The 21,864-nt window shown below is 39.5% G+C and overlaps 1 protein-coding gene across 2 annotated transcripts in view; it reads left to right on the top strand.

Moving 5' to 3' along the window:
* CBFB (core-binding factor subunit beta) overlaps positions 1–20,461 on the top strand; it is a 37,942-nt gene extending 17,481 nt beyond the window's left edge. Inside the window, exons 4-6 of one of the 2 annotated variants that reach the window (XM_059857183.1) lie at positions 1,136–1,252; positions 5,400–5,495; positions 18,132–20,461. In XM_059857183.1, coding sequence (XP_059713166.1) covers positions 1,136–1,252; positions 5,400–5,495; positions 18,132–18,200 — 282 coding nt within the window. In that variant the 3' untranslated portion in view covers positions 18,201–20,461. Of the gene's footprint in view, positions 1–1,135; positions 1,253–5,399; positions 5,527–18,131 lie in introns of both variants that reach the window. The other variant, XM_059857182.1, reaches the window with a different exon arrangement.
* The last annotated feature ends 1,403 nt before the right edge of the window (positions 20,462–21,864 follow it).

Here is a 21,864-nt window from a genome sequence, read left to right as displayed (position 1 = left end):
GGCTTTGATGAGGATTTGCCAGAGGATTAATTTAGAACTGTTAGAGAGGCACCATCTGAAAGTTCCCCTACCTAGCTGAGCCCCAGCTGCTCCTGAAGGCTGAAAAAAACTCAGATGGATTTGGAATGTCTAAGCAGTCTTGTCAATTACCAAATTCATATTCAGTGGACAAAATCTGAAGTGGGTGCAGGTGTTTGCATCTCTGGTGATTCAGCATGGACAAACTCCTGTCCCGTGAGAGGTTCTGACTTGCCAAGTAGGCTGAAATAACTGTTCAAGATTGATTTTCTAACTTTTTTTCCTTTTCTGTACAATTCAAGTAATTTTACTATGACTCCGTTTTGTTTAAGAGGGATATTATGAAGTATGACATGTCAAACTCAGTTTTTTATTTGCTTCTTTCTAAGTTCCCTTGTGACATCACTTTGTGCACTGTTATCTGGATGTAGGGCCTTAAGATCACACATTATTCCATGCTGCAGCACAAGGCTCGGTGCACGTTGGTGCTGTACTTGGGTTCTCATCAGCTGGTGTTGCTTCTTTTGAAAAGCCTTTCACACATGCTAGAATGACACAGGAAGACTTCCTTATTTTTAGCACGATGTATATGTCATGTATTTTACTGAACTCTGAGTAGTTTGTAAATTTGAGGAGGACTGAAACCAGTGCTTGGTCTTTGTCGAAATCACTCATTTATTGGGATAAAATACGGTGTTTCTTGGGTGTAGGAAGGAGAGTGCTCATTTAACTATTTAGATGTGCTGTAGGATCCTCCCTGACTGGCAGCATGCCACTTCCTTTGTGACACCAAGGTAAGCTGGCAAGAAAAACTCCTGGTTTAACTGCAAGCATAAGAATTCTAACTAAATCCTGGTGCGCGCCAGTTTATAAAATGGGAACACAGCTTAAATTTATTCCATCCAGTACAGTAGGCAAAAGTTAAAGCACTCACTTGATTAAAATGAGTTCTTGGAAAGGAAGCAGTAGAAGCTGTTAAATGGAGTCTCATGTTACCAGCTGGTTTGGATGTTCTTCTAAGAATACATATAGAAGCTTCCTGGCTCAGTATTTTCATTGTGCAGGCACATGTGTAAGAGCTTGCAAATTCATAGCATGTGTTTTGCTTTTGTTGCAGGTGTACTTGAAGGCACCTATGATTCTCAATGGTGTCTGTGTAATCTGGAAAGGCTGGATAGATCTCCAGAGGCTGGATGGTATGGGCTGCCTGGAATTTGATGAAGAGAGAGCGCAGGTAAGGCAGTCTGCCCTTGGCTACTCACATATCTGTTTGTTCTTCTGGAGGGAAACACAGTTTTTGCCTTCACTCTGAGTACAAACTCCAAAGAAAACTTGCAGTATGGAAGTTCAGAAACATGTGGCTGTAGCTAAATATTACTTTAGCTACATTAGGTCAAAATGTTAGGGGCAGGAATAGTTTGTAATTTACACCTTGGAGTGATTTTGCACTGTTACTATGCTACAGAGTAATAAAGTATTTTAAAACTTTGATTCCTCCAAAATACAGAGAACACTCCTCTATTGTGCCTTGCCTCTCCCTAACTTAAGAAACTAATTTGCATATTAATGAGGTGATGTTAAAGTGAGTATGTTTGGGATTAAATAGAAGCACTTTGACACAAAGTCCCAGCCCTGAACACTTCCTCCATGAAGCCTAGAAAGAGAGAATAGTCCTGCCACGCTTTGTGAATCCATGAGAAAAGCCACAGACCAAAGCTTTTACTCTAAATCCACTCTTGCTGTGCATTCACCTCTTTCAAACTGTGTCAGTGACTTGGGCAAGCTCAGTTCCAGCTGCAGCAGAATCACTGCTGTGGACTCCATGGATTAGGGGACCTTCAGGCTGTAATGCCTTACACAGCCAGTACACAGCCCTGAGGAATGTAACATAGATCACAAGGTTCTTGATCTGCAGTTACTAAGTTTGATACATAATGCTAAGTCACAGGACTTCTGAGCAGAGAGCAGGCTGATGGGAACATGCACTCAGGAGGAGACAGTGTCACCCTTTCCAAAACTGGAGGGTGGCTGAAGAAAGTGAGCACCCTTCCAAAAATGAGTGGGGTCAGGTGACTGGTGGGTTTAATTTTTCTCTTCTTAATTTCCCAATAAATGTTTTTGCAAGTGCTTGGATTATTTTAGTTTCCCAGTGTGTATATGCTGTCTTAACAACACTTAACAATTCCCTTGTGCTGTCTTCAGAAAGTGTCTGTGCACTGAGGTTGTGATTTACTCTTTGTGTGTGTGAGGGGATGTGTGCATGCTCTCAGGTGTCAGTGCTTTCCTGAGTTGTGAGTAAAGGGTGCTGAGCTGGAGGTGTTGCACTCTGTGGATTTACAGAGATGTTTGCACTCAGTTACAGGTGTGTAACTTGTTTTTAGTTTATGATTCTTGGTGATTCTGAGGTTGTCAATGGTCATTCTATTTGCTACAGTAGTAGTACCTAAAGGTGCCCAGTGTCATAAAGAGTGTACAGACATAGGAGAAGCTGCACTCTTATATGTGTTAGTATTGTAAACATTTGGGCAATCTTTTACATTCTTCAGTTTCCTTTTTCCTGTATCTGTTGCTGCTTCCTTGTTTAAAACTGTTGTAATATTGCTAATGCAGTTGACTGAACTGCTGACTTTGATCCCAAAATAACACTGATGTCAGAAGGGGCTTAAGTGCCTCATGTGGTATTGCCTGTGTCCCCACTGTCCTTTGTAAGAGGTCCAGCTGCTCTTCACACCCTCCTCATTTTTTTGGAAGCTTGTCTTAAGCAAATGTAGTGCTCTTGCATTTTCCTGTCTCTTACCACTTCATACTAATGCTGGGATCAAATAAAATTTTTCTTTGCTGTCGTGCTTCAGAAAACATACTACCCTTCACCAGGTCAACAAATACTTTAGAAAGAGAATCCACATGAGTTAACATTGAAATATTTTAATTTTACCTGTTAAGCTATTGTGTTTTCACTTAATCAACAGCCTATCCATGTCTTGCTACTAAGTGGTCTTGCTGAAAGCTCTGATTCTGCTGCTTGCTCAGACTTTGATGGACCAACACACACAAAGCTGTACATACATGCTTGAATATCTTCCCTCTTTGGGGCTGAAATTTCCCTGGATTTGATATTTGAGTGACTTGAGGAGACTGTTTCTGTCTTCAGTACTTTTGCACCCCTTCTGTAGTAGAGCATCTTGCTATCTCTCCAAGTCATTTTCTGCTGGGCTGCTGTGAGGATTTGTGTATAAGTGTAGGTGTGTGTAAGCTTCTTTTTTCTTTTAATATTTTTTAAAATTTTATTTTCTGGACTGGGAGGTTTGGTTTTGTTCTGTTGTCATGTTGATTGCTCATTCTGTTCCTCATGTTTTTCTTATTCTTACTTTTCTTTGTAAATCTATACCAGCAACATTTTTATAGAATAAAACTAAGATGTATTAGTTTTTTGGTCTCATAGAGCTGAATTTGCTAGGCTATTATTACTAGAATTGAGTGACATTAAAAAAAAAATCTTTGTTAAATTCCTGTTGTATAAAGTTAGGTTGTTGGTTGATTTGTTATAATGTATCACCAAGAGTAGAGCAGAATTCCACGTTTTAGTAAATAAATTCTGATGCTTTTATCCTTTTCTCAGACATGAGCAAACCAGTGTTTCAGCTGTCAACACATCTTCACTCTTGATGTCAACATACTGATTTTTTTCCCCATGAATTTCTAATATAGTTTCTTTTGGTTATGACCATTTCTTTAAAATATTCCATCCAAGGCTGTATGTCAGCCTTTTATTTCATGACCACTCTAAATGACAGTAAAATGCAAAAACCTTCAGTAAAAAAATCTTCTTCTATTTAAGTCTGATTTAAAATAGAAGATAATAAAGACATACATCTCTTTTGTAAACGAAAATTAAGGCAGCTTTTCTGGAGTCATGTGGGACACAAGCTTATCTGTTCTCTCTAACCTTCTGCATTATTAAGAACAAACTTACTTTCCAGTCTCTGACCCTGGTTTCTATGCCTTGTATGAGCACTAAAAGGGCTGTAAAGGGTGAAATTCTAATCTTAAAAAGGTACATGGTGTTAAAGTATGATCTTGTTGGCAGCTTTGAACATTGCCCTCGCCTCCCGAAACGCGGTGGCGCGAGGCAGAGCCTGGGCCTGGCAGCTGTTTGTATTTCCCTGCCTTGGGCCACGAGGGAGCCCCTGCACAGCACTGCACAGAGCAGCTCCAGGGCCACGATTGTGCCCACGGCAAAAAAGGCAATTTAACATTTTCTCAGGCTGGGGATGCTTTATCTTAAATTGAAAAATTTATGCACTTAGTCCCCAGGTATATTAAAACTTAGTTTTGCTCTCTGCATGTTTATGTCCTCTAACAGTCAAGGTCAGCTTTTTTAAAAAATGATCAACTTTAAAATAGCATTTGCATGTATGTGGGAATTGTCAGCAGAGTTAGCAGTAATTACAGTTGAAGAGCTAGAAGGAGGGAGAGCCAATACAGTTTATCCCTTCCTGGTTTGTGGGGCCTCTTCAGATGGGACTCTTCCATTCTGATAGGGAACAGTAAATGTGTTAAAAGATCTGTTTAAGAAAAATAACTTCCAACCCAATTAATAATGACTCCACATATTGCTAACACTTTCTTTAAAACATTTTCTAATAGAAAATACAGTCTGAAGGATTTTTTTTTTTTTTGGAGTGTTAGTTTATTAAATCTGTTCCTGTGCATCAGCCATAATTGGAAATAAGCAAAAGGGCTATTGAAGACCTGCAGGTTTCTTCTCCATTGTATGAGAATGTGTGCAAATTGGTGGAGGAATAATTTCTGCTTTGCACTTTCCTGTGCATCTAAATTTAAATAATATAAATGATACACAAGTATTAATAATGTTCATATTGATGCACCCACAGCAGCTTTTGGTAAAATGAAGAATTTATTTTGTTTGTAACTTTGGTAATACTTTTTTTAAATGCAAGAGAATTAACTTACCACTGTTTGTGTAGTGGACTCTATCTAGCTATACCTGTGAATACTGTCTTCAAAATGGCTTTTATAAGGAGAATAAAATGTATTGCCTTTTACCCAAAACTTCTGAGAATATCTAGCCTTAAAATAAACCCAGCAGCATTTAAACTACTTTGGAACAGGAGCTCTCATTTGAAAATGTATTTCAGTGGTAGCTGCATTCCAGCTTTGGTTATTTCTACTGCTGTAGTAAAGGTGAGTAATATTTCATTAACCTGTATTGACATTTGCTGGAACCCGCCTGTGTTCTAGCAGGTTCTGCAGGACATACTGGACTTTGCTGCCAAGGGGTAGTTAATATTCAAAAGAAATGTGATTTAGTGGAAATGAGGGTCACCTTTTGTGTCACTCTGTGTCATCTGCTTTGGTAGCAGGAGGATGCATTGGCACAACAAGCCTTTGAAGAGGCTCGACGAAGAACTCGTGAATTCGAGGATAGAGACAGGTCTCATCGGGAGGAAATGGAGGTGAGGGTTTCACAGCTGCTGTCAGTAACTGGTTAGTACTTTCCCAAAACTTTAGATTGTTTCCATTTATTTGTCTGTTTGTGCAATGTTGTGTATTGTGTTTGTTCAGTGATGTTATATAAAAATTGCAAAATATATTGTTTTTCACTCCTGTAAAATGGATTTCAAGTTTTTTAAAGTTTTGATAAGAATTCTCCGATCATGTACTTTTTTTCCTTTCTGTAGATGGTCTTTGCTGTGGGTACTTAAGCTGTAAAGACATTTATTCAAAGAGTTGCCATTTGTCTCTGAAATGATACTTTAATAGCTGAGAGAGGGATCTTTTGCCTTGTGCTTTTCTCACGAACACAGAAAAGGCTTTGGGAGCTGCAGGGGCAGAATTTTGGAGCTTGTTATCCCATGTTTTGGGAAAAATTACCCCCCAGTTTAATCAGATGTAACAGTCTGCTTTCTTGTACAGGCTAGTTTTATTGTCTTCTCACCTTTTTCTTACTGGTGGGAAGTCTCATTCCTTTTTTTCACTGGTTTAGTTTCCCTGTTTTGTTCTTTGTTTCTTCAGGGCCCCACGGTCTTGAATCTTGTTCTTTCTTGATGAAAGCAGAAATTACTGGGATTGAGAAAAGAAGAGCCAGGAAAGGGAATGGAAACCAGCTGCTCTGAGATGTCAGAAAGGCGAGAGCTGTAAGAGGACAAGTAATAATACATAAGGGGAGTTGGCAAGTTAAGGCAGGCTGCAGGTCAGGAGAGAATAGGGAGAACACAGAAAGGCTTTGAATTTCTTTCCCTTACTAATGCTGTTCCTGCTTCATCAGTAGAACTTGACTTAACTGTAATCAAATATGATCAATCTGCTGGTTCTATGGTTTTTAGAAAATTTGATTATTGCTATTGCTAAGCTACTTTTCTTTTGGCATTCTTTTGGATAATTGGGATGATCAGACAGACTTTCTTCCCTTCCAACTACAACTGGAAGGCATTGAGCATGAGAATGAGAGGGAACAGATAGGCACAGAGGATAATATCTCTCTTTGAAGTGGCTGGAGTGTGTCTCCTTGCAAACACTGCTGCAGCCAGGTCAGATGTCAGCTGTAACAAAGGTAAAATCCTTGCCTTGGAGGCCCTGCTACCGCTGGATTCTTGGAGCAGCTGCTGGATTGCCTGAATAATTCTGTCCCAGCATAGCTACAACCTGCTTGTAAGTTCACTTCAGAAGGAAGGTAGAATTAGCTTTAAGCTGTTCATGAAGACCTGTGCCATCCTGCTTTGCTGTTAACAACATAGTAGGAACTTTAGGTCCAATCTTATGTCTTTGACCTCGATGTACTTAAAACTTTTCTTGATATATTCTCCTTGCACTGTGCCCTTCATCCCCACTCCTCTTATTACAGAGAAGCCATGTGCATGCTGAAGGTTAAAAAAGAATGAGGCTTCCTGAAATAATTTTTGGAGTTCTAAGGCACTTTAATTTTCCTCCAAGTGTAGAAAATATTTACTTGCAGCTAGGCTGTGCAAAAACACTATTTCAATTAACAGTGAGATGGAGGTAATATTGAGCATCTGGGGCTTCATGACAGACTTCAAAACTCATGACACTGAGACACAAAAAGCAACATTCTTGGCTGTCTGCAGGAGCTGGATTCAACAACTTCTGAAAACGCTTGCTTTCAATAAGACAGAAGGCAGTTGCTATTAAGTGATGTCCTTATTACCCATTTTCTCTTGAAGCAACAATAGCTGTTGTCCCAGCTCTAAAGCACTGGTACAGATCACCTACAGAAAGGAAGAAAAGAAAAAATTACTGACTTGAAATATGTTTAAGTAAAATGAAAAGTATTATCAAACGTTGTTTCAAATTTGTGATGTCAAATGCAAATCTTTAATAATTGTAATATGTTGTTTTACATACTTTCCTGTTTATTTTGCTGTACCTCTTCGATATGTCTAACCAACAGATTTTTTTCCTCCAGTACTCATAGGTCTATAATTGGTTTTTGCATTTCAGTTTTTGTTCCTGTGTTTGGGGTAAGATGTCCTGAAGATATATCTGGAATGTTTACAGACAAGCTTTTTTACTCTCAACTGCATAAAAATCAGGATCTTTTGGGATGAGATGGTAGAGAGCAGAAATAAACTTACAATGCATTCCTAAAGAGGAATCAGATTTCCAAATCATTCATTGTTACCCTTCTTTTCAATCTAAGGCAGCATTTGGGCAGAATCAAATGAACTTTAATCAGTAAGCACTTGGTGTTCATGATCCTTGTACCCAATTCTCAATAGAAAGTGGTGCATAAAAGTGCATTCCTGTGTTTGTTGTATTTGTGGCCTGTATTGAATTTTCTGATACTGACGTGCTCAGTCAGCTTGGAAATGCAGTTTGTCAGTGGCACCCTTCTGATGATTGCATTGCTGACAGCTGCAGAAACCTTAATCCAGACTGCCTTATGTTCTGTTTCTGTAATTTCAGTGGGGCCAGCAGTATCTTTGGTTTCACTACAGAGATACTTGAAGGCTTTTATATGGGAAAGGCCAGTTCTAAGTGTGCTCAGTAAATTCTTATGTATGTTATGCTACACACAAATGAAGATACTTTCCTTGTGATCATTTTAATATGATTTCTATACAGCTTTCATCCTAAAGAAGGTTTTAGATTTTTCTTTTCTGCCATGCTTGGCATGGACAGTAAAACTCAGAATTGGCAGATGTGGAACAGGATCTCATCAGTGTTAATGATGGTTTTAAGAATTGCAACACTGTAGAAAATCAGGATATTTCTGACAGTAGAATTACAGTTGAAATGCCTTTAATAGAGACCAGATTCTGCTTCTCTGGGGGAGGGAGGGGGAATCCTGCAATATTCCACCCACTCCTACCCAAAACAGAGGCGCCAGCTCTTTGGAAATATTTATCCATCCAAAGCCTGGCAGCATATGAAAATGATCAGATTTAATTATTTATTTATACAGTTTTCTGGGTAGAAAAGATTGCCTATTCTAAGTCTTTCTGTAGACTTAACAAAGTCTGTAGACTTAAAACTCCCCACAGAGGAGTGGTCAGTGATAACTCATTGAAAACAATTTTAAAGTGTCTTGTGTGTGACAGTTGGATTATAGAAGGGTGACATTTTGCAAGGGGAAAAAATTGCAAGTGCAGTAGAAATTTAGAAATTATCGCTTTGCTAATTTTCATTTTTAAGTATCCTAAAAAACTCCCAACCAATTAAAAAAATTCTTCCCCCCCCCCCCCCCCCCAAAAAAAAAAAAAGAGCAAAAACCTCTTCAGGGTGTTGTGAGGTTTGTTTGCCATCTTTTCATCATATAGAATCCCTTCCATTCTAGTTTAGCACACCAGATCTTTATTTTAATGAACATATTCTTTGCATCTGAGGGCATCTGAGGTGGATTATGCTTGAATTTTCAAAGGTGATCATGTTTTTGTGCAATTAGAGCACTCTGATGTAAATAGGGTGGGAGTGGATTTAGGAATTTTCATTGAAGTTTTTAAGCACCTCTGAGTTGAACTGCCTTCTGTTACATTTTTAACATAGTTTGTTTTGAATACAAGATGCTTTTGAGTTTTTATATCAACTTGTATAGCTCAGTTAGATCAAATACTGCAAATCCAGCCCCACTCTCCAGGATTCTTTTGTTTCAAAGATGCTTTTGAAGTCAGTGAGTGTTCTCAGTGCCTTCAAAATTAATAAGATATCCCAATGACTTTTACTTCTACAAAAATGTTGGAATGCTGAGACAGAATGTTTAATAATACACATTAAGAAAGACCTTATCCCCATTTAAAGATTGTTTAAAAAATGAGGTGTACGAACTTGAAGTATTTGTACGCTCCCCTTTGCCAAACTAGAAGAGCAAGGAGACTGAAGGGACGTTGGTGAGGCAGATGTTTAATTTTCATGTCTTTATCTCCTTGTGTCGTGGTTGAGAGTCAGTCTGAGTGTCTCTGCTGTGGTTTCAGTATGAATGACCAGAGTTAGTGTCAGGACAAGAAGTGTTCTGCAGAAATTACCCTGAAGTTGCTGTCTAGACGTGAATTTCCAGGAAGAGCTTTTGCTTGTTTTTCAGTCTTCTAGCATAGTGGCATGATGCAAAAATGTATTACACTGTCCAGAATGGCTTGGGGAGATTTAAAGAGCCTCTAGTTGGTGAAATTAGAATTTATTGGAAGCAATGGCCCGCGTTCAATGTGGAAAAGCTGCAAGCAGGTGCCTCCTGACAGCTCTTTGCTGGAGCAGATGGCACAAAGCGATGGATTTTCAAGGGGTGGGGGAAGAGAAGAGGCCCTCTGGTGTGTTGCTGTGTGCAGGTGGGGGTATTTTGTGGAGGTTTGTTTTGTACAGACCAACTGTAATTTCAGACTTGCACTGATCTGTGTGAGTACACAGTTTGTCCAGCTGTGCTCTCCAGAGCTTGGCTAAGGATGTCCCCATGGCTTTACTTGGGGATGGGTTGGATCTGCTCTTAGTCTTCCAATGTAATTTCTTCAAGTATTTTTGAAATGTCATATTTTTCTACTTTGTGTTCCTTTCCTGTGTTGCTGCCATGCTCTTTATTTTAGCAACACTGTGAGTAAAGAGACGGAGTGGTTTGCTCTCCCTAAAACAGTCTAGTCTAGCAATCTGTCTGTTTGTGGTCTTGTGCTAAATATAAATTACATTAATGGCTGAGCAGAGCCATTTTGGGAAACTGCATGAAATTCCCATTTTAAAAACCTCCATTTTGCTGAAAAAAACCCCTATTTTGGAGCTTGTTTTTCTTCCAGAAGCAATCCCTCTCAATACAAAGCACCAAAAACCCCCACCAACCCCACCCTTTAAAAAGTGCTGGAGTAAAAATTTACCTAAATTTTAAATGTGTGCTGCCCTAGGTTTTTACATATTATTCTTGTTTGTTGGGAATTACCAGTTGAAATGGGCAAGATACATTTCATTTAATTTTGCTGAAGTTGGGAACTCTTAAAAAACAAACAGGATTTTGTTACAGAAATGTAAACAGTTTACAGTTGAAAGAAAACAAAGTAGTAGGATTGACTTTCATGTTCTTCCCAAGGTTCTAGACAGTGAGATTATTCTCCTTTTCTTAATTTTTTCTAAGATGAAACTCCTAGTGTAAATAAATGCTCTAATTATATTTTTCTCAAATACAACTGGCTTCAGAAGAAAGTATAGTATTACAATAAGTATGTGGGGACTTTTTTGTTTTTAATTTTGGCTAGGGTTTTTTTTAAAAAAAATTCTCATCAGATTTTAAGGGGTTTTTTTCCTTATTAATCTGGAATTAATTTAATTAGTGTTTATTATATGTACTCTCCAAACTGATGATGATAGAAAAATAGTATAACCTTTCACACAGGTTTTTGGATATGAAAGAAACCCAAACTGTTGATTTTTCATATGCAGTGGGTAGTGTAGACTTGGTATGTGCTTGGTATGTACACAAGCATAAATAATTTGTTTAGATGCAGGATGGATACAACATAACTGGCCTTCTTGTACTGGAGTGGCACTGCAGAACCTCTCCAGGCAACACACTCCCACTCAAACACCTCTTTCCAAGTTAAGTTATGACTGGTTTGCTTCACAAGAACTTAAATAGCTGGTGCTTGTGCAAAAGTGCTGTAGAATGCATAGATCAGAAAAACAATTTGTGCTGTACAGAATCAATGCTGACTGTGGGACAGAGGAGATCAATCTTGCAAATCAGGGAATTCTGTAATATAAGCGTCTTCTCTCAGTCAATGAAGGTTAGAAAGGGGCTGAGCAACAGAGGAATACTGTCTGGAGGCAATCAATATTAATTATAAATTTATAACCTTTAGACCAGCTTTCAAACAGTGCTTTCTAAAAGGGAGCACTTCAAGCTTTTTTCCCCTTGAAAAAGAAGTTGTAATATGAAAGTAAAAATTTCAGTCTCTACTCAAAACTCTTCAGAGCTACCTATTCCTGCTGTGCTTTTCCTTCCTTGGCTTGCAGTGACCTTGGTCCAGTTTGGGGCAGCAGAATCATTACCTTTGTAATAGCTTTTAAACAAAGAGGCAGCCATTGCAAAGATTTCAGGTGAGGGGGTGCATGGGGGTCAGGAAGCAGCTGTGCTGCTTGGCCTGGTCATGCTCTGCAGCTCTCTCACAACCTGTGGGAGAGCAGGCTCTGCAGGTAACACAGTTCATGTGTGTTTTCAGTCTGTTCCTAGGAAGTAGGTAGTAGTTTGAAATGAAGTCTTGATGGAAGTTAAGTGCAAAATAACTCTTATCAATGGCCTTTGTCAGGAAAATGTTTTATTTTGACTTTCAGTGAGCTTGAAAGACAATCAGAATGGAAGTAGGAATAAAAAAGAGCATTGGGTATAGAATTCATGGCATTAATAGTTCTTCAGTTGCTTCAGTCTAACATCCAGATCTCTTGCCAAGTTTGAGAGCCTGTTTTCCATTATTTGCATAATTTAAGTGGTGCTTGACATTATAATTAAGAAAGATCAAGGCTACTCCTTCCCAGGTTCAGTGAAAAGGAGAGCTGATAGCAAAATGAATGTTATGGGCAGCCAACAAAGCAACTGCAGAGACTGGATCCAAGCCATGAAGTCTGCTGATAGCTATGCCTGCTAGGAATGTGGTAAAGATCATATCCCCTCTGCTGCCAGTGGCTCATGGATGCAGTGTGTAGTGGTGCTGCTGTGGCTGAAGTTCTGAGAAGTGAAGATTGAGATCTCTGTGCAAGGCCCCCAGAGAGTAGGGAGCACATGGGCTGCTTCATCAAGCTGTGACCAGAGGAGTTCTGTGATGTGTCAGTTGGCAGCCTCACTGTGCTGTAGGGCCCCAGCTTTGCTGACTCCAGTTCTGAAGGCTGAGTTTCTCCTGCCCTTCTGTCCAGTAAAGGTTACTGGAGGCAGGGCCAGCATTGTGAACCATGTTCCCATCTCCATGGGAGAGGCTGTTACTAACCAGCAACTCAAAGTTTTCAGCTCATTGCTGTGGGTCTGCCTCAGATACCAGGACTCATGTAAAGGTGAGCTTGGGTGTAACTGGTCATTTTTCTGAGTATTGCTCTCTTTATTTCAGGGCTGGGTTTGTTTTTTTGTTTTTTTTTTTTTTTCATTTGGGTCGTTTTTATCCTGTGGTTTTATACTTTTCTAAAAAGTATCTGCAAAGTATTCTCAGGTTTAGTTGGTTGTTTTTTTTTTTTTTCATCCCTTTTCAGGAGGTTGGAAGTCCTAAGAGAATCCAAATGTGCACTGTTTAGTTTTTCATAGCATAGCCTGATTTTTCACTTATTTAGTAAATTATAGATGGCAGATGCCAAGGCACATAATGCATTTGCTCTGTCTGTTTCAACAGGACAGAGCTGCCAGAATCCAATTAAAGAATTGCAGTGGAGTTGTCCATGGAGAGACTTTATTTTGGCTATTCTTTTTGTGACAGCCCTTCATCAAATTAGCTCCCTCTTCCTTCCCTCCTCTTCACCAGTGTCCCAAGTTGTAAATGCAGTGGGTATGGTTGTATTTGTCATTTCACTGTGTGGCATTCAGAGGTCCCAATTTTCCCTGCTGCTTTTTTTAAGTCATTCGTAGGAAGGGAGGGCCATCTTCATGGCAGCCCTGTCCATCCTTACTGAATTTGCTCCCAACTTTCTCAGTTCTGCTTTCTCAGAGATATCATGTAACCCACACAGTGGGACTGCATTATCTTTTCCTGATGAGCTCATGTGGTAAGAGGAGTTGGTTTCCTTAGGTATGTTTGAGGCCTCAGAACATGCACAGGAAGGGGCTGGTTAGAGATGCTTTCTTAAAGTCAGTTTTAGGAGTTCTGTAGGCACAGTTGGAAGCACAATAGGCTCCAGCATGGGGCAGGATTGAGTGGCTGGAGGAGGTGGATGTGTTCTGGCTGTCTTGGCTGCTGGAGGAACTGCTTATGTGCCACCTTCCTTATTGCCCATCTGTTTTTCCTTTGTGCCCCAGTAACAGATGTAAAGCCTCCAATGTGGTTCTCGTTCAGTAAAGTAAATGATGAAATTTACTGATTTAATGATTCCAAGCTATCTAGTTTATTGAGAAGAAAAATAATATGATACAGATATTACTGCATCTTACTCTTGCTAGGACTTTCAGTCCATTCCCCTTAGCCTATATTTGGGCTTGGGAAAAGCTCAGACATCAGAGGTTAAAGAGAGCAGAGGTGCACACTTTTTATGTTGCTTACTCTCAAGTCAAGATGCTTTTGTTAGTAACTCTGCTTTGTCAGTCATTGCCCCCATGGTACCAGCATTATGAGTTCAGCATGAATAAGTCTAGAGTAGCATTTGAAAGGAGGCTTTGAAATGGTTTTTTGCCAAATACGTTCCTGCAATTCTTTCAGTTGGTCATCACACCCTTTCCAGGGTTAGAGGTTTTCAATGGCTTGTGGCCAGTTACAATTCCTTCTGTGCAGCAGCAGATTTGCATGGCTTCATGTTCTGAAAGCTGAGTGCAAAGTATTTTTCAGTGTTGAAACTCCTGATGTGTCCATCAGGTTAACTCTTCTGTTCCTGGGTATTTGGAAGAAAACTGGCAATGTTGGTTAAAATACATTAATTTTTAGGATAATTGCAGCTCTGGTGGGATCTCTGTATTAATTACAAGTTTCTCACAAGTAAATATTTGTTACCCTTTCACTAAATAACAGATGAAGAACATGTGAGGTAGTGCTCCTTCAAACTTAAAATCAACGTTTGACTGAAAAAATGAAATACACAGAGAAAAGATGAATAACTGCTGTTTTCTCATGGCTCATTAAGCATGACTCATAGCAGTGTATTCCATTTCCCAATGGCAAAGATAGATGCATCTTTCTTAATTGAAGCAAGTCTCCTTAATCCTTGAGAGGCTGAGCCCATTATTCACTGAGAGTAATACTGCTGCTTTTGTGTGGCAGCAAAAGATATGCATTTCAAAAATAACAGCAAAAACTGCAATTTAGAGGGTTGATTAGCTATGCTGGGGAGTATAGGACCCCCAGTGGTGAGAAGTCTGGAAATTGCTAGTTTATGTCTATAAAAGGGAAGTTTTAGCTTCCTGTAATAGACTGAGAGCTAGCAGATACTACCCTACTTGTGTAGGGCATTCGTGTGATAGTCACACTCCTCCTGCAAGGGGGTGTTAAGGATCTCGTGGCATTTCTTATGGAAGTTATATTTTGCCAATTGTCAGTGGACAAAAATAGCACCCAGTGCTTCTTGCTCCACAGTGTGCTTCCTGTCTTTGTACAAAGTGATTTTTCTAGACTTTACCAAGCATCTTTTAATTTTAGTATTTTTCTTTCAGCCTGTGAAGCCCAGTTGTAGCTGCTGTATACTGAGCACGTTGTGCCCTGGCAGAATGGCTGTGACTGCTAGAACAAGCCTGCTTCACACATTTGTCTTTTTGCACAGTAGTAGCACAAGGAAAGGAGGGTTCCTGAGTCAGAGCTGTCATTCCAACATGTTGCAGTTGCTTGTGTAAATTCCCACTTACTGAATTGCAAAATTACGCCTTTATCCACATACACTGTTGTAAGATATTGTAATGACTGGTTTTGGTATATTTGAGGGTCATTTGTAATGCCTTTTGCATATCACTTGAAAGGGCAAATCTGGTAGCTGTTCACTAGTGGCTTCTGCAAACTCTACAAGTAGCAATGAGGTCACAAATCATGCAAATTCCTTCATATGCTTTGAAAGAAAAGGCCACTTTAAGCAAAGCATAAATGCAACCATATGCTCATATCTTGGAGCCTTCACTGAAATTTGACAATAAAATTGCTGTGCATGTGATTTGTTTTCTGAAGAAGAAGCACTGTTGTTTTTAGAGCAGTAGTATAGCAGCAATTAACTTGCTGGTCTTTTCTAGTTAAGTGTAAAAATGTTTATCGAGTGCAAAATTGGTAGAAGTAAGAGTTTGGTAATTGTTAAAGACAGTGCATATCTTTATTTCCTTTTAGAGGAAAAAGGCAGCAGTAAAACCAGAAGAAATCTTGTTACAGTCTGTTCAATAGAAGGGTATGCAAAGTAGAACTGTTGCTGTTTTGTTAATCTTGGTACAACTCTTAAATTAGCCTGGAAGTATCTATTCAGACTTGATGAACAACCATTTCATATGAAGAAAATATTTACAGCACAGTTGACTTTTCTGTTGAAGGAAAAAGGAAGTGTGGGGTTTCCTTCAGTGATTTTGATAGTCAAAGCTGAATGATTTGGCTTTTGGAAATAATGTAAAAAGCTTAATTAAATGCCATCTTGTAATACTTTGTATCTCTACAAAGAGGACAGTGTGCAGAAGTTGGTTCAAGGGCCTTAAGGAGTACACCCTTAAACACTTAAAGTCATCAGTGCTGTGTGGTGATTAGAGCAGTTTGCTTTTGTGTGATTCCTCAGAAAGATTACTGAGAAATCTGTGGGTTTGTGCGCCAGCAGTGGTGTTGGTTCTCACCTTCAGATTTCTTCTGCAAGCAGGAGAAGCAGATTGTTCCTTCAGAGTACAACTAGTGCAGATAGAACAGAGCAAAAAGATTGGCTCACTCTTAATTATCTAAAGTGCAGCCAACACTGAATACATAAATGTAGTAGGTAGCAATTGTGATATTTAAGTTAGTGGAGGTGTTTCCAAAGCAATAGTGGCAGGGTGAACACTAAGGAGAGTGCAGGAGGGGATTGTCTGCTCTAGAAACATGCTGATTACTAGAGGGATTTATTGAATTAACTCCATGTGCATCAGAGAGGAACCATTTCCATGAAAGGAAAATGTAGCTTTAAATTGGCTTTTAAATAGGAGAAGGAAGCAGCAGTTCTCTGTCTGGATGCAGCTAACCTAGTGCACTGGGAGCATACAATTAGGCAGACAAGAAGGATAAGGGAGGAAGAAGTGAAGAAAGAAAGGTCTAAGTTGGAAAAAGTGGTGTCAGCAGTGCATGCCAGAGCGTCTGGAGTGAGCAGGCTGTGCTTGCTCACCCTTTGGAATGGGAGAGCAGCAGCAGCAGCACCTGATGAGCTGGGGCAGCTGCTGTGCTGTGGGGAGGGTTCCTCTCTGTCAGTAAGTGGGGCTCAGCAGAGCCCAGGGAACACCAAGAGCAGCACTCGTGCCCTTGCTAGTCACAGCTCTGTGTGATGGTGCCAACACGGTAACTGCTTGAAGGGTGTTTCAGTGGCACAGTGCCTGTGTTAAGGCTGTTCCCCAGTCTTTCAGGAACATAGGAAAAGTATTTCAGAACAGGGAAGTTGTCACTGGTTTGCATTTTTTAAAGCCCTGAATATGGCGGGTTGTTGCAGCTGGTGGAGGCCCTCGGAATAAAGCCTGAGTAGTGACACCTTCCACCAGCTGAGAATGTGACCTGAGACTGTCTGGGACATGTGGCAGTGACAGGTCATGGTGCCAGCTATTCACTCTAAAGTGCTGCTACTAAAATATCCTAAAAACCAGCTAGCATGTATTAGATGTTCTCAGAGTCGAAGTAAGGCTTTAAAATTTTAAGGAAATCAATGTTTTAAAGTATTTACCTGCAGCATTTGTGTATGCTGTACCTGTGTACAGGCAGAGAAAGTAGATAGCCATGTCTTTTACTGTTGCTGACCATTCTTAATTGCCTCTTTACAATGTCATTAACTCAAACTGTTTAAGAGAATAATTTATTTAAAGGAGAACTTACATTACTTTTGTTTTAATACAGGGGTGCAATCATATGTCTGTTTTCTCAGTTTGTTAACTTTGCAGGTGCACCAAAGAAGAAAGCAGTAAAACCCCAGCTTTTATGAGGTGTTAAAATGTGTGTCCATCTATGGATTAAATTGTGCTTATGTGTTACTATAAGCCTTTTGATTCTAGAGGAAGCTAAAGTAAATGTTTCCCTCATGAAATTATCTGGAAATGGTGTGATGTATTCTATCTCATATTGTAGCCTTTTTCCTTAAAACTGACAGAAAAGGTTAACAGAAGGGAATTTCACAGGAAAGAAATTTTTTTTTGAAAGAAGAGACACAAAATTCTTGCCTAACTATTGTGGGAGCTGAAGCAATGTTTGAAGCCTGGCAGTGTGAGTGTGCACGTGTGTGAGCATGAGCACACAGTCCCTGCTGGGACCTCTGGGCTGGGAGGGGAGGCACAGCAGGCTCTGAGCCCCTCAGGGACAGGGGCTGCCAGACCCACTGCCCGCCTGGGAGGGGCAAACTGAACTGTGGGGAAAAGAATGATTTTGATGTTAAAAAGTATTGCTTTGCTCACTGCTCAAATTGTCAAGTTTCTTTGCAATTAATGTTGCTATCTCTACGTAAATACTGAACTTTCCCTATCATCATTTAGCGTTCTGCTGCTTTCCATATCTTAATGCTGGCATTAAGATCACAGTCCTTACCCTCTCTGCTGGTTAGTGCAGACTCTTTAAAGTGCATTTTAAGTTATTGATGCAATTTGATATTTTTCATGATTTCTATTTAAACTGAAGTTGCATCATCTTTCTTGAATTCATCTCCTGTAAGAGTTGCCTTAAGCTACAGGATTGCTTTTGCTACTTTTTGTGTTGTATGCTTAACTTGTATTGGTTATGGTCTTAGTTGTGTTAATATAGTGAATAAGAGAGCTGGTCATTTCCTGGCTGCTGATCCTCAGTGTGTGTTTGTTCATGCAGGCAAGAAGACAGCAAGACCCTAGTCCTGGCTCCAACCTGGGCAGTGGCGACGATCTCAAACTACGTTAACCAGCGGCAGCGGCGTCCCCCGGCTCTGCACACATGCATTGCTTCTACTTGGCAAAGGATTGAATAAAAGACCAGAAACTGTGAGAACTGGGTATATTATGGTCTGTTTCCTGACCTGCGGCGGTCCAAGTCACCAGAACTGCCATGGTTTGCACTATGTTTATGTTACAATACCTGCATTTCCCATTTTAAGCATGTAGCCAGTGGCAATTCGAAATTTTGTTTTTCTATGCAAACTTATTTTTGTTGGCACTATTTTAGTGAAATGGAAACTTATGCAGCTATAAAACCATTTTTCTCAACTGTAATAAAAATTGTCACTTAAAAATAGGTCAAGATATTACAGATTTAGAACAATTTTTGGTTTTTTGGTTTGGTTTTTTTTTTTGTTTGTTTTTTTTTTTGTTTTTTGTTTGTTTTTTTTTTTTGTAAACTGCTGGAAGCCAATGCATTCCAAGCTTAATTTTTTAATATGGGCTTTTGGAATTTTGATTGTCCTTATTGTGTTCCTGCTTTATTTTAGATAATGCATTCTTATCTTTCTTTCAGTTTTCTTTTTTTCTAAATTTGCAAGACCTTATTAAAACTGCTGACATTATTTTGCATTATTTCCAAGCTAAACCCAGTGAATCAGAGCTGTTGGAATCAGTTTTCAAACTTTGTGGGTTTGTAAACGTTACAGTTGCAGTATTCGTTTAACTGCTAACAATTCATTGGTTCCACTTTTAAAATGATAAAAACCTTAAAATGTATATTCTCGTGCATTATTGCATTCTACCCCGTTATCTGTCTCAGATTTTATTCTGTTCCAAGTGAGTTTGGGTGGCTGTTATACCCTGTATATAGTGCTTTACTGAAACTCAGAGGAAGTCGCAGGCTGGCTTCTGTTTTATTCAGGGATTTTTTTAACTAGTTCTTCAAAGGGATACTGCAACTCCACAATCAGATTCAACAGCGTTTAGACTGGGAACAAAAGTGATCAGCTGCCAAGGTGATATATATGAAATTGTGTTTAAGATAACTGCTTTGAGTATATTTTATATCTTAGGCTTTTTGTAAAGTTGTGCTGAATGGTGAAAAGCTGAGATGAGCTTGTGTGCAGGAGCCTCATACTGCACATAGGCCCCTTCTATTAAATCTTATGCAAATTAAGACTGTTGCAGTATATATTGCATTTTCTAACAGGGTAAGATTTGGGATGAATTAATGTATGAATAAATCTTGTTTCATTTGGGGTGATGGTGAATGGACTTGCTCCAAAGATTTCATTGCATCCAATATTTAAAGAAAATTGATTAGAAATGTGATGTCATTTGGCTTTGTTAAATTGTGGTGCTTCCTGTACAGCCTGATTGATTAAAATGTCACTTAAATACCTTTTTAAAATAAGGGATCTGAATCCAGTATTTTAAGAATTATTTTAAAGGTAGAAACCCTATATGGTTAGAACAGTTAAATCTTAATTAAATTCTATAATTAAGACAATTATACATTCCTCATTAACAATGGCAAAACAATTGATGCAAAAGAGGTCTTGCAAAAATGTAAGCAGATGTCAATGTGAAGGAGAATCTTTGTATGTTAATAATATGAATATTTAACATTCACTTAAAAATGTCATTAACTGTAAACTGTGAGAATGTCATCAAATAGAAATATTTTGATACTTCAATTTAAATGTGATTCACCTGAAAGATAATCTTTTTCACTCTGTGGCCACATATTCTTCTTGCTCTTCTTCCCCCAAAGAAATAATTTTTCTAAAGTGTTTCTGCAAAGAGTTATTTAAGGGACACACGCATGCATCCGCACGCATCCCTGGCCTTGGATCTTCTCTGCCATCTGTGTATTTTTGATGGAATAGTCTGAAGATTTATTTTAAAAGCTTTTCTTAACGTTTCAGACAGTGGTTTTAAACCATAAGTACACAGGAAATGACGCTATCAGATATTAACGTTGCTATCTCTATGTAAATACTGAACTTTCCCTATCATCATTTAGCATTCTGCTGCTTTCCATATCTTAATGCTGGCATTAAGATCACAGCCCTTACCCTCTGCTGGTTAGTGCAGACTTTTTAAAGTGCATTTTAAGTTATTGATGCAATTTGATATTTTTCATGATTTCTATTTAAACTGAAGTTGCATCATCTTTCTTGAATTCATCTCCTGTAAGAGTTGCCTTAAGCTACAGGATTGCTTTTGCTACTTTTTGTGTTGTATGTTTAACTTTCATAATAAACTTCTGTGTAGTGAAAACAAGGTGCTGTAAGTTTATTTGACTCCCTGGTAGTCCCTGCTGACATTTTGTTTAGGTGCAAGGCTGCCTTGATGTCTGTGGCTAAAGCAGTGGTGACATCCAGTGGTCACTTATCTAACTGACCCCTCTCCTCTGCTGTGTTCAGCTGCTCTCTGGGAGCAGCCTTTAATAGAAGGGTCTGCCCTGAGGAAAAGGTGGACTGTGCTGCCCTAAACCTCTTTTTTCTTAAAACTGATATGCCCTTCTTACTCAAAGTATGGATCTGCTCCAGGGGCCCCAAGCAGGCGACTGTGTGAGCTTACAGAGTCCTTTTTGTGGGCACATTGTGAGAGCAGCCACCAAACCTTGTTAATTGTGCTGCTTTGGGCAAGGGGGAAACCAGGGGGATTACATGTATAAGTGCAGGAAATGTGGTAAAGTTCTGTGGGGAAAATATGTTGTATTTTGTATGCTACAAAATGTTGTATGCTACACCTGAAAACCTTCTGGAGCTGCTAAAATTTTAGTGGTGTAACTTCAAGTAGCTAACACTGACTGACTGACAGTGCTGAAGTCCTGAAATCAGGTAGAGGATTGCTCATTTCCTAACAGTGCTTTAGGAATATTTATGTGCAAAAGGATAACTAGTAACCTCATTTTAGACTTTTACCACCTGGCTGTGAACAGACCAGAAAGCACCAGAGAAAAAAAGCACTGCTATGACCTGTGGCTTTCCTGGAGATGTTCTGCAGTGTGAAAGGGAGGTAGCTTTTAAAAAAGACAAACAGCAAGCCACATTGCTGTGCTTCTCTTGCTGAGGGCAAATGGGGTCTGCCAGCCCTGCTGTCCAGGCAGTGTTTTAAAGGCATCTGCAAACAGCTGTTCATAAAGCCATTGGGTAACTTGTCCATTTACCTGCAAGCTCATGGAAGGGTTCACTTTTCTGCCCTAGGCACATCACAAGTGGCTGAGTCCAGTATTGTACAGCCTTTTGGCTGAAGTCTAAGGACAGAGGCACTTTGTCCTCTGGCTCTTCCTAGATGGAATTTGCCTCTCAAGTGTGTGACTAGCAAAGGGAATCTGAAAATATTCCTGCATGAGGCAGAAAAGAACTTTAAAAGCATTACAATCCAGTGCCTTAACTAGCATGGCTTAGGGATGGCTGTCCTTGATGTGGGAGTGAAAGACCCCTGGAAATGCTGGAACTTCCTGGAATTGAGAAGGATGTCAGGACCTGGAGGCCAACCACAGCAGTGAGGTATGGTCACTTCCAGCTGGGTTTTTTAACCTCCTGCTCCTACATGACCTCTTCTGAACCCAAGAGAACAGAGTATTAACTGTTTCTCAAAATTCTGAAATAGTTGGGGTTGAAAGGGAGCTCATCTAGTTCCAACCTCCCACTAGACCACGCTGCTCAGAGCCCCAT

Source organism: Haemorhous mexicanus, chromosome 12 (assembly GCF_027477595.1).
Source record: "Haemorhous mexicanus isolate bHaeMex1 chromosome 12, bHaeMex1.pri, whole genome shotgun sequence".
Lineage (NCBI taxonomy): Eukaryota > Metazoa > Chordata > Aves > Passeriformes > Fringillidae > Haemorhous > Haemorhous mexicanus.
The sequence above is the reverse complement of the archived record's forward strand: the minus strand, read 5'-3'. Positions and strand labels throughout refer to the sequence as shown.